This window comes from Bombina bombina, chromosome 4 (genome assembly GCF_027579735.1).
Source record: "Bombina bombina isolate aBomBom1 chromosome 4, aBomBom1.pri, whole genome shotgun sequence".
In the NCBI taxonomy this organism is placed as follows: Eukaryota; Metazoa; Chordata; class Amphibia; order Anura; family Bombinatoridae; genus Bombina; species Bombina bombina.
In genome coordinates, this window is record NC_069502.1 from 495,648,464 (window position 1) to 495,666,129 (window position 17,666).

General features: G+C 36.6%; 1 protein-coding gene across 1 annotated transcript in view; it reads right to left on the bottom strand.

Moving 5' to 3' along the window:
* Positions 1–17,666, bottom strand: part of LOC128656482 (dystonin-like) — a 958,955-nt gene that overhangs the window by 696,500 nt on the left and 244,789 nt on the right. Inside the window, 1 exon segment of the mRNA XM_053710402.1 lies at positions 5,314–5,406. Within this exon segment, the coding sequence (XP_053566377.1) occupies positions 5,314–5,406 (93 nt within the window).

Consider the following 17,666-nt stretch of genomic DNA (forward strand, 5'->3'; position numbering starts at 1 on the left):
GTAACGGTCTTTAGACCGCTGCTTCATAACTGGTTGATAAATGGGCCCCTATATTTTTTGTCTCTACTTGGGTTGTTCAAGGAAGGCGCCCAGGCGGAGGCAAAAAAGATAGGGAAGATGTGTGAATTACAGTGCATCGTATATATGTTTGATGTGGTAGCTTGACTGTCCCTTTAACAACTACAAAGCATTCATGATATGTACATATGCGTTTTGTTTTGTTAGATACTAGGCTATGAAATATTTGGCAAATTGTTAATTAATACAGCTGGGATAAATTTAAGACTACAAAAAAAAAATCCAGATGTTTGTCTAATACTAAACTGTTTATTTCTAAAAATGGGCAGGTGCCAACTGCAGTCTGGCACAAGCTGGCATTTATATTTTCCCTTTTCTGCTTATAGTATTAGTGACTTATTTTTGTAAATTTGCAGTGCTCTCTAGTCCAGGGTTTTTCAACTTCAGTTCTAAGGGCACACTAACAGGCCAGATTTTCATGATATTTGAATAAGAGCATAGGTGAAATAAACAGCTGATCAGTAACCATGGTTACAAACCTGCTCTCTCTCATCAGCTCATTATTTCACTTGTGCTCTAGTTCAGATATGAAAATCTGGCCGTGAATGTGTCCTGAGGACCTGAGTTGAGTTAAAAAACACTGCTCCTGTTTAAAGCACATATTTAAACCTGGCACATACTAAATTCATTAAAAACAAACTAAATCCAGCCCTTCACAAACTGTGCAAGTCTGAAACAGGTTACTACACAAAACTCCAAATGTCACAGTAAAAAACAGGTCCAGCAGCACAAATATAGTGAAGTTTTTGGCATTTATCTCTTGCCATGCCCAGATTAATAGACACCTGGCACATCCTTTAGACCTAAAAGGTGCCAAGCACTACCAACCTATATTGAATTGACATTTGTTAGTTCAAACAGAAGTTCCCTGCAAGGACAACTGAAAATAAGCCACACTTCATTCATCAGAGCTTCTTAGCAACAAAAGAATACAACTAAAATTCTAACTGGGGAAAATAATTGGTGTACAAAGTTTACTTTCAGATTTTCCTTTAAAGAGATGGTAAAAAAAAATTGAGATTCTAATATAAAGTTAAAGGGACATTAAACACTAAATACATGCTAGATAGAATTATGCATTCAAATAAAAGATTAGTCCATGACTAACATGTAGATGCATTTTTTAAAGTTTCATTAGTTGTTTAAAAAGTGACAAAATAAGTGTAAAGTTGTAGTGTCTATAAAACACTGGGAGCTGCCATGTTGTAACTTGTGTTACCTTCTCTGCTGTGGCCAATTAGGGACAGTTATACATAGGTCATTAGAGTGTGCAGCCAATGGTTGTGCTGGATTTAACAGTGTTCTGCACTTCCATTTCTAACAGGAACTGAAAAGCTCACAATTTCAGAATGGAATTACAGGAAAAGGGGACAAAATAAAAGTATATTGCAGAATTGTTTTATTATATACAATTTATCATTTTATATTACCATCTCAAAGTGTTTAATGTCCCTTTAATGATTAATTATGTGTAGTAAAGCAGCTTTGCAATATACTTTTATTTTTATTTTGTGCACTTTGTTTCTCTAATTTAAAGGGACAGTAAACCTTAAAAATAATGTTATATAATTCTGCACATAGTGCAGAATTATATAACATTATATTAGCCAAACTTTGTAAATCATAATATTGCCTTTTTATTTTGTAAAAATACCGCTGTTTTACAGACCCGCTCTCTGTACTCTGCTGAGCGGGTCTGTTGTTTTTACTGAGTGCATCGGGCCAGCTGTATAGTCGCAGCCCGGCCCGACCGCGCCATTAGACACAGTGCAGCTCGCTCCCGCTGTCAGACAGAGCGGGAGCGAGAGTGAGGCCATATACATCAAGGTAAGGCTGGAGAATCGTATGGGTTGAAAGGATCACAAGACAAATGTTATTTCAACAGTGTCAATGAAATCCAACTAGCTATTTGTTCTTTGCATGACTGCCACCTAGTGGTTCATTACAGTTCCACTGGTAAAAGCAAACGTATAAATTTCTGAATAAAAGTAGTTAATTTCCGCAATTGCCAATAATGATTATTATGTGAAACTTTACTGTTGCCTTGCAACATATATATTCTACAGCATTTATGATTGGTTAATCTGAGACCTACACCGAACATCTTGATAAGCACAGATCATTGCTTCTTATTACTCAGCTGTACTAAAAGAGTTATTATTATTATCGGTTATTTGTAGAGTGCAACAGATTCCACAGCATTCTATAAAAGAACAAACCGAAAAAACCTCCACTTTATTCATTGAACTCTTGTTACAGGTATTTACAAGTGCATCTGCATGCAAAAAGTTAAGCAAGAGTCAAATACATATATTAAAGGGCCATGATACCCAAATGTTGAAACACTTGAAAGTGATGCAGCATAGCTGTAAAAAGCTGACTAGAAAATATCACCTGAACATCTCCATGTAAAAAAGAAAGATATTTTACTTCAAAAATTCCTCAGTAGCCACATCTCATTGTAAAGGATTTCTAAGCAGCAAATCAGTATGTCTGCCCCGGGACAGCTAAGGGAGTGAGCTTTCGTGCACACTCATCTTACTATGAAATCTCATGAGAGTAAGTGAAATCTCATAAGATCACAGTAAAAGAGTTCTCAGCACTGTTGATGCTGATTGGCTGCTGTTCATTTCTTAATTTTTTTTTTTTATTTATCTGCAGCTGGGCAGCAGCTAACGCATAACATTTTACACAGAACTTACTCTGGTGAGCTGAGAAAATTGTGAGGTAAAATATATTCATTTTTTACATAGAGATGCTCAGGTGATATTTTCCTGTCAGCTTTTACAGTTATACTGCATCAGTTTCAAGTGATTTAGCATATGAGTATTATGTCCCTTTAAATAATTATAATGAGAGTATGAAAGATCTGTATTGTAGTCCTGCATGCCAAAGGCCTAGGTTACAAATGACAAAAGACAAGAAAAAGGATGTTTCAGTGTGTGTGTGAATCACAACTAAACAAGGTATTTCTAAAATTACAAAACAAAATAAGACTATATTTTAGTATGTTCTATGCTAACCCTTGAAAACTTTTCTTATTGTGCTATAAATCTGACATATTATTTGTAGAAAATATTGATGTATGTTAGCGCCATCTAGTGGAATTATATTTATTGAAAGTTTACTATGTACCACAAAAACAGAAGTGATACTATATACACTACCATATATTATAATAAGATACTAAAATATTACAAAATGTGCATATTCCCCTTTTATGCAATACATCAGTAAGGTATTTAATTGTAAACCTTCCAACAGCCTACAGAATACATATTTAAGTTCACTATCAAAAATACATAATTTATTTGTGGCCAAACATTAATAATAGTCTTGCCAAAACACTGGTCTTCAAAATATTTGCCTTGTCATATCTATTTGCATGTTAAAAGAAGATAAATTACCTGCTTAAAAAAAACAAATCCTTTAAGAATATCAAAAAAGGACTAGCACATACCCTTATTATACCAAGATCTTCCTTTACTAATCACATCATACAGTAATCAGACTATTTAGTGAAATGCATAACTGTGACATAGTGTTATCCCCAAATAAACCAGCAAACATAAATGGTGCATACCCCAGCTGCACAATACCTAACATGGTATAGACATGTCTTGTATAACAACACTCACACATTCACTAAATAGGATATCCACCAAAGGTAGACCGTGTATGTCTGTAAAGGTATCTACATGACAACTGTCTAACCTAGAATAGGCCTAGCTTAAAATGTGCTTAACCCAAAGGGTCTACTTAACGCCTCGAAAGTAAAACATGATAACACAATAAGTTATTAACTTCACGTGCTAAAATATGCCTCTTTACACTCAACAGCTCTGCCTGACATATTCATAGAGAGCAGCTGCACTCTAGCATTATTTTCCATTTGAAATAAAGCTAAATAATGAGATTAAGCACAATTACTAACAGACCCACACAACCCTTTGTATTTAGGTACTAAACAAGCATTAGTGAGAAGCAAGGCCTTGTCCCAATGGAGATATTGAAGAAAAAATAAGGCCATACTACACACCATGTCACAACAGAAATAAATATATTTGTTTCTAAATAAAAAAGCTCTGAAAGGAAAAAATACCAAATACATCAAACAATAACAAAATCTCATCAGGTGTCCTTGTGTGTGCATGAGTAAGGGCTATGCTAAGGGTCACCAGAAGGGGGGGGCAATAATCCATCATGGAATTTAGCTCCTTATATTTAAATATAAGCACCCATTTTACTTACTGTTCTGGTGCCAATGAGCCCTATTTTTAAAATGATCATGCATCAGAGCTCATGCGGATAACAATAGGTCTCCTGCTGCATATGTTGTTTCTGATATTATTATGTTTAGGACTTTTTTTCCCTCCCCTACAGGTACAATTTCTGTGGACAACTATGAGCTAAGACTTAATTGTGTGCGTGTGAGTAAATTGCGCATACATAGGGGCTTTGCAGCACATTATGGTTTCCACTTCTCTTGGGAAGAAATGCAAGCCATACTAATTAGCATAAATCTGTATACAACATAATATAGCATAAAGAATACAGATGTCAATAGAAAAGAGTATATATTAGAATACATTTATCTAAATATATCATTACAGTCTACCACCACTACAACCTTGATAAAAAGGTACTAAACCCAAATGTTTTCCTTCATGATTGAGATAGAGCGTGCAATTTTCGGCAAGTTTCAAATTTACTCCTATTATGATTTTTTCTTCGTTCTCTTGGTATCTTTATTTGAAAAGTAGGAATCTAAGCTTAGAAGCTGACCAATTTTTGGTTCAGGGCCTGGGTAGTGCTTGCTAATTTGTGGCTAAATGTAGCCCCCAATCAGCAAGGGGTACCCATGATGCTAAAAAAAAAAAAAAAAAAGCTCACATCCCTGCTTTTTTCAAATAAAGATAGCAAGAGAACAAAGAAAATTTGATAATAGGAGTAAAATAGAAAGTTGCTTAAAATTGCATGCTCTATCTGAATCATGAAAGAAAATAATTGGGTTAAGTATCCCTTTAAGAGTACTTATTTTTCCCTTTAGCTTGTGGCTTACACATTCTTCATATTGCTATAACATCTGCATTAGATGAGCAGCAAAGAATACACTAAAAGTGCTGACTATAATTAAGCTTCCTTGAAACAGTAACATAGCACATCATTTCAATATGTTAAGGCTGCATAATGAATAATACAATCACAATAATGTTTTCATATGAGAGGTCTTACCTGAAAGTGCAAAATGATGGTCCATATTAAACCCAAAGTCAACTTGGGATTCCCATCTGTTATGTCATCATTTCTTATATTGACAAGTTTCACCTGTAACACATTATATGAAAAATTAGTCAAGTATTTAAATATATATATATTGACAAAGTAGAATACACCTACAGCTAGTGTGGGTGTAAGCTAATCAAAGGAGGACGCAATACCTTAATAATATATAATGTGAAATATAAGTATAAGAGTGTACCTGATAGACAATTCAAGTGTATATACACGCATATACGTATGATTAATAGTAAAATAAATGTATATATATATAGAAAATAGAATGGATGTCAAACAAATGTATATACACACAGATTCACGATTCCATAGAATAAGGTAGGGAATACCGGCTGCTATATGTATAACTCCCAGAAGGACGGGATATCTTTTCCCAGAATATCCCTAAAATAGTTAAATGAAAAAAAGAATACTGGGGTATACTATTGTGCCAGGTATTAACCTAAATATAATAACTATAGGTATATTTTTCAACAGTTTCAGGAACTATAATATGCTTGAATGAGTGAAACCAAATGGGATCTGGAAGTATCCCAGATTAAAAGTCCATATGAAATAATAGATTGATTGAAATATGCACAGTTTCTATGTTGGTGACAGTAAAGATGATATATTTCCCCCGCAGTGCTCCCTTATTGTATTCCACTTACAGGATACTACCTCAATCTGATGCGGTAAGAGATCTGGGATACTTCCAGATCCCATTTGGTTTCACTCATTCACGCATATTATAGTTCCTGAAACTGTTGAAAAATATACCTATAGTTATTATATTTAGGGTAATACCTGGAGCAATAGTATACCATAGTATTTTTTGTTTTACATATATATATATTCACCTTTTTCCAACTTACATATATATATATATATATATTTTACATATGAATGTCTCCTTTTAACAATAGATAGTGGTTAATCAGCAGCATATAGAAATTAGGCAGGGAATAGGTTAACACAGCACTTCAGCTTGAACATTGAAAATGTGTAATTATGTTTTAACCAATCACAAACAACATTGTCTTTTAAATGATTAGCACTGATGCACTCAATCAAGCTATGATTACGGCACCCAGCCGAAACATGTCAGCTTGAGTACACAGTGCTCTATGTTCTCTTGCTGTATAGTACCCCTCCAGGGACTTTTTAATGGAAATATAATAAAGACGTTTTAAATTACCTATTCTGACCTGAGGATCGAATCTTTTCTTCACTATTTGTATATATATATATACATATGTGTGTGTGTGGGGGGGGGTATATGTGTGTGCGTTTGACATAAATAGACGAAGTACATTAATTAATACTATATACATCCTACTATAAACTGCCTGCAACACTCTGCATAAAATTACAGGTATTATAGTTTGCTCTTTATTTTTATCAGATTTATTTTAGGTATATACAAATTTTAGCTTTCTTTTTCCCGATCTTCTGGAATTTAATTGTCTTTCCCCAGCCCACCAACAATTGTTTAAAATGGCACTGAACTAAAACAAAAATATATAATTAATTAATTATAACAAATAATGATTAATTTATGCAAATTGCTGTGTGCGCCATTGGTAATATGTAGCATAGAAAATTGCATTAAGTCCACAAACATCCAGCAGATTAGATCGTTATCTCCATTCTTGCAGCATATAGCACAGGTGGGGTCAGGGCCGCCACTAGAAATTTTGGGGCCCCTGACTCAACCATTGATCAGGCCCCCCCCCCCTCCTTTGACATGTGCAATTTTTGACCAAGTGACTAAAACGTATATACACTTTATTCTTGTCTATTTAAACTTGGAAATGTTGTAAAGGTAGTAACATACACACACACAGACACACTCATACACTGAAACACACACACACTCACACATAAGGATTCACATATAGACACTCTAGCAGACATGCAAAGAAACACCCTCAGACACAGAAACCCAAACAGACACTTAGCACTTGTTTACATTGACCTGACAAGTAATGAGGTAAACTACAGTTTTGTAAAAAAAGGAGATTTAGAAAACAAAATATGGAGTTCTGATGATCTTTTTTAAAGGAAGATGACAACTAAATGATGACAACAGCATGCAGTGGCTGAAAGGAAGGGCCCTGAACTGCCTAAACAATAATTTAAAGGTTAAATTGTGGATTGGTTACTTCCGGAAAGGTCTTGTTAGTCTCAAAGTCTGTAGAAAGATGTGAATAATTAGTAGTAAGGTCAAAATGTCCTAAAAAGGAACAGACAATGGACACACACACACACACAAACTCAAACTTGCACATACACCCAAGGAAACACCAACAGAGACAGCCTCAGAAAACACACAAAGACATATACAAACATACACACACAGAGACACCCACAGAAAACACACAAAGACATACACACACACACACACACACACAGAGACAACCACATGAAAAACACAGAAAGACATACATACACACACCTTCACTGAGACATCCACAGAAAACACACAAAGACATACACACACAGAGAGACAACCACATAAAAAACACAGAAAGACATACATACACACACTCTCACTGACACATCCACAGAAAACACACAAAGACATACACACACCCTCACAGAGACACCCACATAAAACACACACCCTCACAGAGACATCCACAGAAAACACAGACATACATACATACATACATACACACACACACACACACCCTCACAGAGACATCCACAGAAAGCACAGACATACACACCCACCCTCACAGAGGCATCCAGAAAAAATGCACAAAGACAAACATACACACACCCTCACAGAGACACCCACAGAAAAAGCTCAAAGACATATGCACACACCCTCACAGACATCCACAGAAAATGCACAAAGACATACACACCCACCCTCACAGAGAGACCCACAGATAAAAAAATACATACACACTCATAGAGACACAAACCAAAGCACAAAGACATAAACACAGACACCCACAGAAACACTCACAGGAGGAAACATTTATGCACCTTGCATCCCCTAAATCAACAGTGTGTGACATGCATGATAAAAAAATTTTTAGAAATTAAGAGATCACTTTTTAAAGAATCATATTTGTAAATGTGCAAACAAAAATAATTCTGTGAATTCAAAATTGTACATTAATGAGCTGGGTAGATGGCTAGATGAAGAAAAGTACCTTTAAAACGTTGACATATGTTTGTTTGTTTTTTTCCCCATTTTCCCCAACCTAGAGCACCACTTCAAATATAGTGTACAAATTTTCCCATTTGTCAGCTGTACTTATGGATTTTGAAAATGCTGTACTCTATATGGTCTTGGTGGGACCATAAGCTGTGGTACTCATACCATTAGATCTGGTTAAATGCAGGATTTAGGCTTGTTGGTATGTATTTCAAAATTAAGTCAGCTGTAGTGTAAACTGAACAGTTTTAAGTTAACCTGTCTCATTTCAAACACTGAGCAATCTTAGTCTGAGAGTATAAAATTTTATGCAGATGTAAAAATCTTAGATAAAATGCCTCCTTGCATCTGGAAAGTTCATGCATAAAGGGGCAGTAAACTGGAATGTAATATATATATATATATATATATATATATATATATTATATAAAATGCAAATCTGCCAAAAGGGCATCTACCATTTGTGTATTGAGGAGGAAACATTTCTGCATGGTTTTAAATATAGAATTTCTACAGCATTGTCAAATAATCATAAATACACTGCTGCTAAAAAAATGTGTTTTTATGGACCCCTAGCCCAACCAAACAACTACTACCACACTGAAGTTACAATCCAAAATTGCACAAAGAAATAAAAAACATTTGCTAAATAAGTCCTACCTCCTCTGCAAATGAAAGTGATCTGCCATCTGACTCAGGCACACACTGTACAAAGTGCCAAGTCTGTCTCACACTGTGCATAGTGGTTTAGTGCACACTAAGAAATCCTCTCAAATGCTAATACTTTACTCTATGTAATAACATTTCCCATGCTCAATTAGCACTCTGCTGTAGTACCCACTGGTGGCTGCCCAAATTAAAAAAAAAAAAAAAAAAAAAAAGATTTTTTTTTTTTTTAGTTCTTGCCTCATGGGGCCCCCCTGGCTCATTGGGCCCCTGACAGGAGTCACCCCTGTCACCCCCTGATGGCGGCCCTGGGTGGGGTGAAGCCAATAATGATGGCGTTTTGATTTGTCATCATCAGTTTAATAAGACAGGTTTTGTACCAATGCTGACACAAACATTTGCAGTAAGAAAGTATTCTTGTCACTTTAAAAAGTTACAGGATAACAAATCACAAACGTTTGTGCACACAAAACTTCCTGCCCTGTCCAACCAATCAGATTGTGACAATATACAGTATTTCTTTTTATTAACTTCTAAACCCTCACTTTCTTCTTGTCTATTAGTTATAGGATCTTACAGCAGTTGTATGCAGTTTAACCATGACACATAGTTATTATTGTCATCCTGGTTGGAGCCACTTTTGAAATTGATCCTGGCCCCCTCCCTCCACCTGAGGCTCTTACAAAGAAGCTGATCAGTTCAGCATCACTGAGGGAATACAGGGATGCTGGTGACAACACCAAGCCCAGGAAACCCAAAAGTGCTGTGTTGCTTTACAGAGTAGAAGGGAGCTATGTGGGGTGTGAGTATACAACCTCCAAAACCCACTATTTCAAATGCAATTGCCTATTCTTTCAAACTGCTTGTGATTTAGGGGTAAAAAAAAATACACATTTGCAGGCTGGGGGTCTTCAGGCACTTATAACAGGTAATGAAAATGGCCTGGAGATCCCTCAGACTACTTGTTTAAAAGCCAAAAAGTTGCTCTTTAAAATTAAACTCCTTCATAGGTTGGAATAACCAGGTGATCACAGTAGTGTATACTGTATGTGTCAGACATGTTTGGAAGATGTAATTTTCTGTGTCTTTCGTAATTCCCCCCCCCCTTTTTTTCCTTTGCATTTTATCAACTTGTTATCTGTTATTTTTTTGTCTCTTTCCAATGGATATCTCATTCTATTTGCACTACATATGATTAAAAAAATTTACAATATCAATCTTAGACAATTTTTTGATTGTTATACATTTTGATATCTTGAATCGGACTACCTCTCAGTGTATACAATATATCAATGTATCCAATTCTCTTCTCAACTTTCTTTGTATTGTATTGGAGAACTAAGCTAATAAACTATATATATACTTAGTTATGGTGAAGCAGTCCATTCATCAGGAGTCAAGAACTTTATCAACAGTAAGACTCACAGATCCTTCTATACCTCTAATACTTATTTTATAGTGGTATTAGGTTCATATTTCCAATATTTCAATTCATATAACAATTGTGACCAAAGTTTCGTCCCTATCCTGGGCCTTTTTCGAGGTACAGAATACAAATACTGGCAAACTTAAATAATCTCTAATTCTAATTTTCACACCAGGCCCCTATTGCTGACGTCATCTCTCTCTCCCTTTCCCCATAGCCAGTACTTTGCTGCCTCCTAGTGGACATTCTTAATTATAGCATTCTTTGCTTAAATTTACTTCTTTTTATCCGGTTTACTGAAAAAAGGAAGATATACAATATTATCAGCCTTTGGCTATTCTTGTATTGATACAAAAAAATGACTAAATTACCTCAACATCATAAATGAGCTATATTCACTAATAATACTATAGTTTAGAGGATGCATGCTAAGGATAAATATGTATGAAGCCCCCTAGGTTGCACTGTATCTAATTCTGATATCCAGACAGCTTCTCTTTGCAATAATCTATTCCTGTCAACCCCTCCCCAGGATGTTTAGGGATGTGATCAATTGGGCAACACCTCAAAAAAAATTCCAAAAAATGTTTTGCTACTGGTTGTTCTGCTTTGCCCGTTTCTAAGGCTAAATGGATACTTGATATATGGACTGCCATCCTTCCGTTTAACGTGCATTCCATCTTACCAATATAGGAATACCCACATGAGCATTTGGTAAGATATACAATGAATTGTGAATCTTAATGTGTTGTGTATCTTATCAAATGCTCATATCGGTATTCCTATATTGGTAAGATGGAATGCATGTTAAAGGGAAGGATGGCAGTTCATAGATCAAGTATCTGTTTAGCCTTAGAAATGGGCAAAGCAGAACAACGAGCAGCAAAACATTTTTTGGAATTTAGACACTTAATGTCCAGCCTAAGGTGTTGCCCAGTTGAACACATCCCGAAATATCCTAGGAGGGGGCAACAAGAAAATATTGTTATTGCAAAAAGAAGCTAGATGGATAGCAATAAACTATTGTAATATTAGTAAATATAGTTCATTAATTATGTTGAGGTCATTTAGTTATTTTTTTTGTATCAACACAGGGATAGCCAAAGGTTGATAGTATTGTACCTTTTATCAGTAAACCGTATAAAAAGAAGTAAATTGAAGCAAAGAATGCTATGGTTAAGAATGTCCACTAGTAAGCAGCAAAGTACTGGCTATAAGGAAAGGGAGAGAGAGGATGTCAGCAATAGGACTTCGGTGCAAAGATTTTAATTAGAGGGTTTTTAAGTTTGTATGCATTTGTCAGGGTATTGCTGTGTGACATTAGATAATATATAAAATCTATATACATATATAAATGATAAGACAAAATAATTAATTTATATATGAAGCTGTATTTTTTATCAGGTATTACTATAAGATTACAGTTTTGTATATCAGCAGCTGAAACAGAACCCTTTGCTGGTTAGCATACATTCCAGTTGCCAGTTGAATACACATGGGTTATCTGAAAAACAAAATCAGAGAGACATTTGTCTCAATGAAATGAGATCACTTCAAAGAACCTTTGATCACTGCCTGGAGGTGTGTAATTCCTATCAGATCACCAGAACCCCTGCCATCACAGAAAGACCGGAAGTGTACAATTTGAGATGCGTTTCCAGGATGACCAACAATTTAAATATCTATCATCTGGGTGTAAATTGTCCCATGCTAAGTTACAATACACAAACTTCCCAGATGGCTGGTAGTTTAAATCTTAATAGCAGAAGAAGTGAGAAATTCATCTATATGAATTGTATAATTTTTAATTGTTTAATTTATACTCAGATTGTTTAAATAATAAACTATTTATAAATACATGGGTCTGAGAGAAATGCCTAACAGTACTATATTAGATAGTGCCCGCTATATTGAGTAAGTAACTGTATGGTGAATTTAAAATGTTTCTCATTTCAAAATTAATAACACATTCTTTTGTTTTTTCAGACATCTGATGTACAAATTAGGTTCCAAATATGACTAGTAGATACTGGTATATGAATGCCTATAAGATGTGTGCCCTGAATTATATCATATGTTTTTAAAGCAAGAGATATACTGAATATGGGATATATTTATATTAAAATGGAATGAGAATCCAATAAATATATTTGTATAATTAATTACCACAGAATTATAATTAAATGCAGATAATATACTAGATACGGGATATACTGTATTTATGTTAAAATGGTATAATAATCAAATGTAAATATAGCTGTATGATTAATCCCATCAGAATGCTACTTACAAATTATATATAGGATATAATCCAGCCGGAAGTATATATATTTTATATATATATATATATATATATATATATATATATATATATATATATATATATATATATATATATATATATATATATATATATATATATAGGTATATCATAAGTGGAATATACTCATGTTTGGTTTTGAATGATACATATTCAGTAGTATTAAATAGTCCCATGTATATTAAATGTATTGTTTAGTGATACTAGAAAACATAAGTGTATTTAATGAACACTTTAATATGTATCAAACTGTAGCGGTATTTGATAATGAAACTGTTATGCTATGTCTGCTGCCCCTGATGGACTAAAACTGGTATTACAGTCAAAAGGGTTGACTGTTAAAAGACTGTTAAAAGACATGCATTACCAAAGGGCCAATGAGGGACAATGAGGGACAAGCTTCGATAAGGGTGTACCCAGATTTCACCAATGATTAGAAAAGAGGTGGGTTTTATCACAGATATAAAAAAACCTTGCACAGGAAGTAAAGGGGGCTTTTTGCTTGGGTTTTTTTGCTGCTTAACTTGGATTATTGACAAACTGCTGCCTTGGAAATACACAGAGTTTAGTAAAACAAAATTGTGACTAACATACTTCCAGGCGTGTGCATCCCCTTTTATATGATGGTGAAAATAGAATATTGGAAAAGCTGAAACTCTCAAATTTGGTTATTTGGTAATGTATGGTGATTTTTTATAATTTAATATTTTAAATCAAAGGTGTCCTATAGTTATAGTTAAATTGTAGCTGTGATTTAAAAGGGTATTTTGTATTTATAAATTAACACTGCATAGACTAAGGTAGCTTAGGTAAGAATAATCATATTCAAAGTTAAGTAATTTGTCCATAGCAGAAAAGAGAGATTTTGTATTTTATGATAAGGAAATTGATTTGGAGTTTCTGTAAAATAATAAGAAGTATTTCATGCTAGATTAACTCGCATATGTTGAATTGGCAGTATTGTGTAACAATCTCTAGTGGTTTAATTTAAGTTATATAGAACCATTTGTGGGCTAAATAGTTTAATTATATTTTTCTGAAAATTCCATAAATTTATTAGGACTTGGTTATATTGTTAACTAAGCATTGTCAAGTTATTAGTCCATATTATGGTATTGGATCAAGTGTTGCTGGCAAATTACAAATTGTCTTGTAAGTTTAATGGTAAGGTGTCATTTTAATAAGCGATTCATTTTGAGTAAGGTTAATTTATAAAAATATTTATTTTATAGCTTGCTTGGTATAGAAAATTGTAACAGCATAGACATATATAATTGATTCATAATCTATTTTCTACATAAATATATTCATTGTGTTTTAATAAGGATTAATTGATCAGAACTTTGGAAATATGATGCTTTTCAGCCAAAAGGAAAGAGAGGTAGCAGTTGCTTTCTGACCTCTCCTCTTACCAGAATAGATAACAAACAAGGAGGATGTTTGTCTGAAATCCTTGGTTGCTTGTGAATTTTAAAGCACAAACCACATCAAGATTGTGCAACAGACGTTTCTTCTTCGAAGAAGGATTAGGACACAGAGAAGGAACAACTATTTCCTGGTTAATATTCTTGTTAGAAACAACTTTAGGAAGAAAACCAGGCTTGGTACGCAAAACTACCTTATCTGCGTGGAACACCAGGTAAGGTGAATCACACTGTAAGGCAGATAATTCTGAAACTCTTCGAGCAGAAGATATAGCTACCAAAAACAAAACTTTCCAAGATAATAACTTAATATCTATGGAATGCAAAGGTTCAAACGGAACCCCTTGAAGAACTGAAAGAACTAGATTTAGACTCCATGGCGGAGCCACAGGTTTATAGACAGGCTTGATTCTGACTAAAGCCTGAGCAAACGCTTGAACGTCTGGTACCTCTGCCAGACGCTTGTGTAAAAGGATAGACAGAGCAGATATCTGTCCCTTTAAGGAACTAGCTGATAATCCTTTCTCCAATCCTTCTTGGAGGAAGGACAATATCCTGGGAATCCTAATCTTACTCCATGAGTAACCCTTGGATTCACACCAGCCCAGATATTTCCGCCATATCTTATGGTAGATTTTCCTGGTGACAGGCTTTCTAGCCTGAATCAGAGTATCTATAACTGACTCAGAGAAACCACGCTTTGATAGAATTAAGCGTTCAATCTCCAAACAGTCAGACGTAGAGAAACTAGGTTTGGATGCTTGAATGGACCTTGTATTAGAAGATCCTGCCTCATTGGCAGTGTCCATGGTGGGACAGATGACATGTCCACTAGGTCTGCATACCAAGTCCTGCGTGGCCACGCAGGTGCTATCAGAATCACCGAAGCCTTCTCCTGCTTGATTCTGGCGACCAGACGAGGGAGAAGGGGAAACGGTGGAAAAACATAAGCTAGATTGAAGGACCAAGGCGCTGCTAGAGCATCTATCAATACCGCCTTGGGGTCCCGGGACCTGGACCCGTAGAGAGGAAGTTTGATGTTCTGACGGGACGCAATCAGATCCAACTCTGGAGTGCACCATAGCTGAGTCAGCTGGGCAAACACCTCCGGGTGGAGTTCCCACTCCCCCGGGTGAAAAGTCTGGCGACTTAGGAAATCCGCCTCCCAGTTGTCTACTCCTGGGATGTAAATTGCTGAGAGCTGGCAGGAGTGATCCTCCGCCCACCTTATTATTTTGGTTACTTCCGTCATCGCTAGGGAACTCTTTGTTCCCCCCTGATGATTGACGTAGGCAAAAGTTGTGATGTTGTCCGACTGAAATCTGATGAATTTGGCCGCAGCTAGTTGAGGCCATGCCTGAAGAGCGTTGAATATCGCCCTCAGTTCCAGAATGTTTATCGGGAGAAGCTTTTCTTCCCGAGACCATAAGCCCTGAGCTTTCAGGGAGTCCCAGACCGCACCCCAGCCTAACAGACTGGCGTCGGTCGTTACAATGATCCACTCTGGTCTGCGGAAACATATTCCCTGAGACAGGTGATCCTGAGACAACCACCAGAGAAGAGAATCTCTGGTCTCCTGGTCCAACTGAATTTGAGGAGACAAATCTGCATAATCCCCATTCCACTGTTTGAGCATGCATAGTTGCAGTGGTCTGAGGTGTATCCGAGCAAATGGGACTATGTCCATTGCCGCTACCATTAATCCGATTGTCTCCATGCACTGAGCCACAGATGGCCGGGGAATGGAATGAAGAACTCGGCAAGTAGTTAAGAGTTTTAATTTTCTGACCTCCGTCAGAAATATTTTCATTTCTACCGAGTCTATTAGAGTCCCTAGGAAGGGAACCCTTGTGAGAGGGGTAAGAGAACTCTTTTTGATGTTCACCTTCCACCCGTGAGACCTTAGAAAGGCCAATACAATCTCCGTGTGAGACTTGGTTGTTTGGAAAGACGGCGCCTGAATTAAGATGTCGTCTAGATAAGGCGCTACTGCTATGCCCCGCGGCCTTAGAACCGCCAGGAGGGACCCTAGCACCTTTGTGAAAATTCTGGGAGCAGTGGCTAATCCAAAAGGAAGAGCCACAAACTGGTAATGCTTGTCCAGAAAAGCGAACCTGAGAAACTGGTGATGATCTTTGTGGATAGGAATGTGTAGGTATGCATCCTTTAGATCCACGGTAGTCATATATTGACCTTCCTGGATCATTGGTAAGATTGTCCGAATGGTCTCCATTTTGAATGATGGGACTCTTAGGAATCTGTTTAGAATTTTTAGATCCAGGATGGGTCTGAAAGTTCCCTCTTTTTGGGAATCACAAACAGGTTTGAGTAAAAACCCAACCCTTGTTCTGCCATTGGAACTGGGTGTATCACTCCCATGGTATGTAGATCTTCTATGCAGCGTAAAAACGCCTCTTTCTTTGTCTGATCTGTAGACAGACGAGAAATGTGGAACCTCCCCCTTGGAGGAGAACCCTTGAATTCTAGAAGATATCCCTGGGATACAATATCTAACGCCCAAGGATCGTGTACATCTCTTGCCCAGGCCTGAGCGAAGAGAGAGAGTCTGCCCCCTACTAGATCCGGTCCCGGATCGGGGGCTACCCCTTCATGCTGTCTTCGTGGCAGCTGCAGGCTTTTTGGCCTGTTTACCCTTATTCCAGCCCTGGTAAGGCTTCCAGGTTGCCTTGGGCTGTGAAGCGTTACCCTCTTGCTTTGCAGCCGGAGAGGATGAAGCGGGGCTGTTCCTGAAATTACGAAAGGAACGAAAATTAGCCTTGTTCTTTGTCTTAAAGGGCTTGTCCTGAGGGAGTGCATGGCCTTTTCCCCCCGGTGATTTCTGAAATAATCTCTTTCAATTCAGGCCCGAAAAGGGTCTTTCCTTTGAAAGGGATGTTCAAAAGCTTGGATTTAGACGACACATCGGCCGACCAGGACTTTAGCCATAGCGCCCTGCGCGCCAAAATGGTGAAACCTGAATTTTTTGCCGCTAACTTAGCTATTTGGAGAGCGGCGTCAGTGATAAAAGAATTAGCTAGCTTTAGAGCCTTAATTCTATCCATAATTTCCTCATATGAGGTCTCCGTCTGGAGCGAGTCTTCCAGCGCCTCAAACCAGAAAGCGGCTGCAGTAGTTACAGGCTGGAGAAGAAAACCTTGTTGAACAAAAATTTTCTTAAGTAGACCCTCTAACTTCTTATCCATAGGGTCTTTAAAAGCACAACTGTCTTCAATTGGTATGGTTGTGCATTTAGCAAGTGAAGAAACAGCCCCCTCCACCTTAGGGACCGTCTGCCACGAGTCC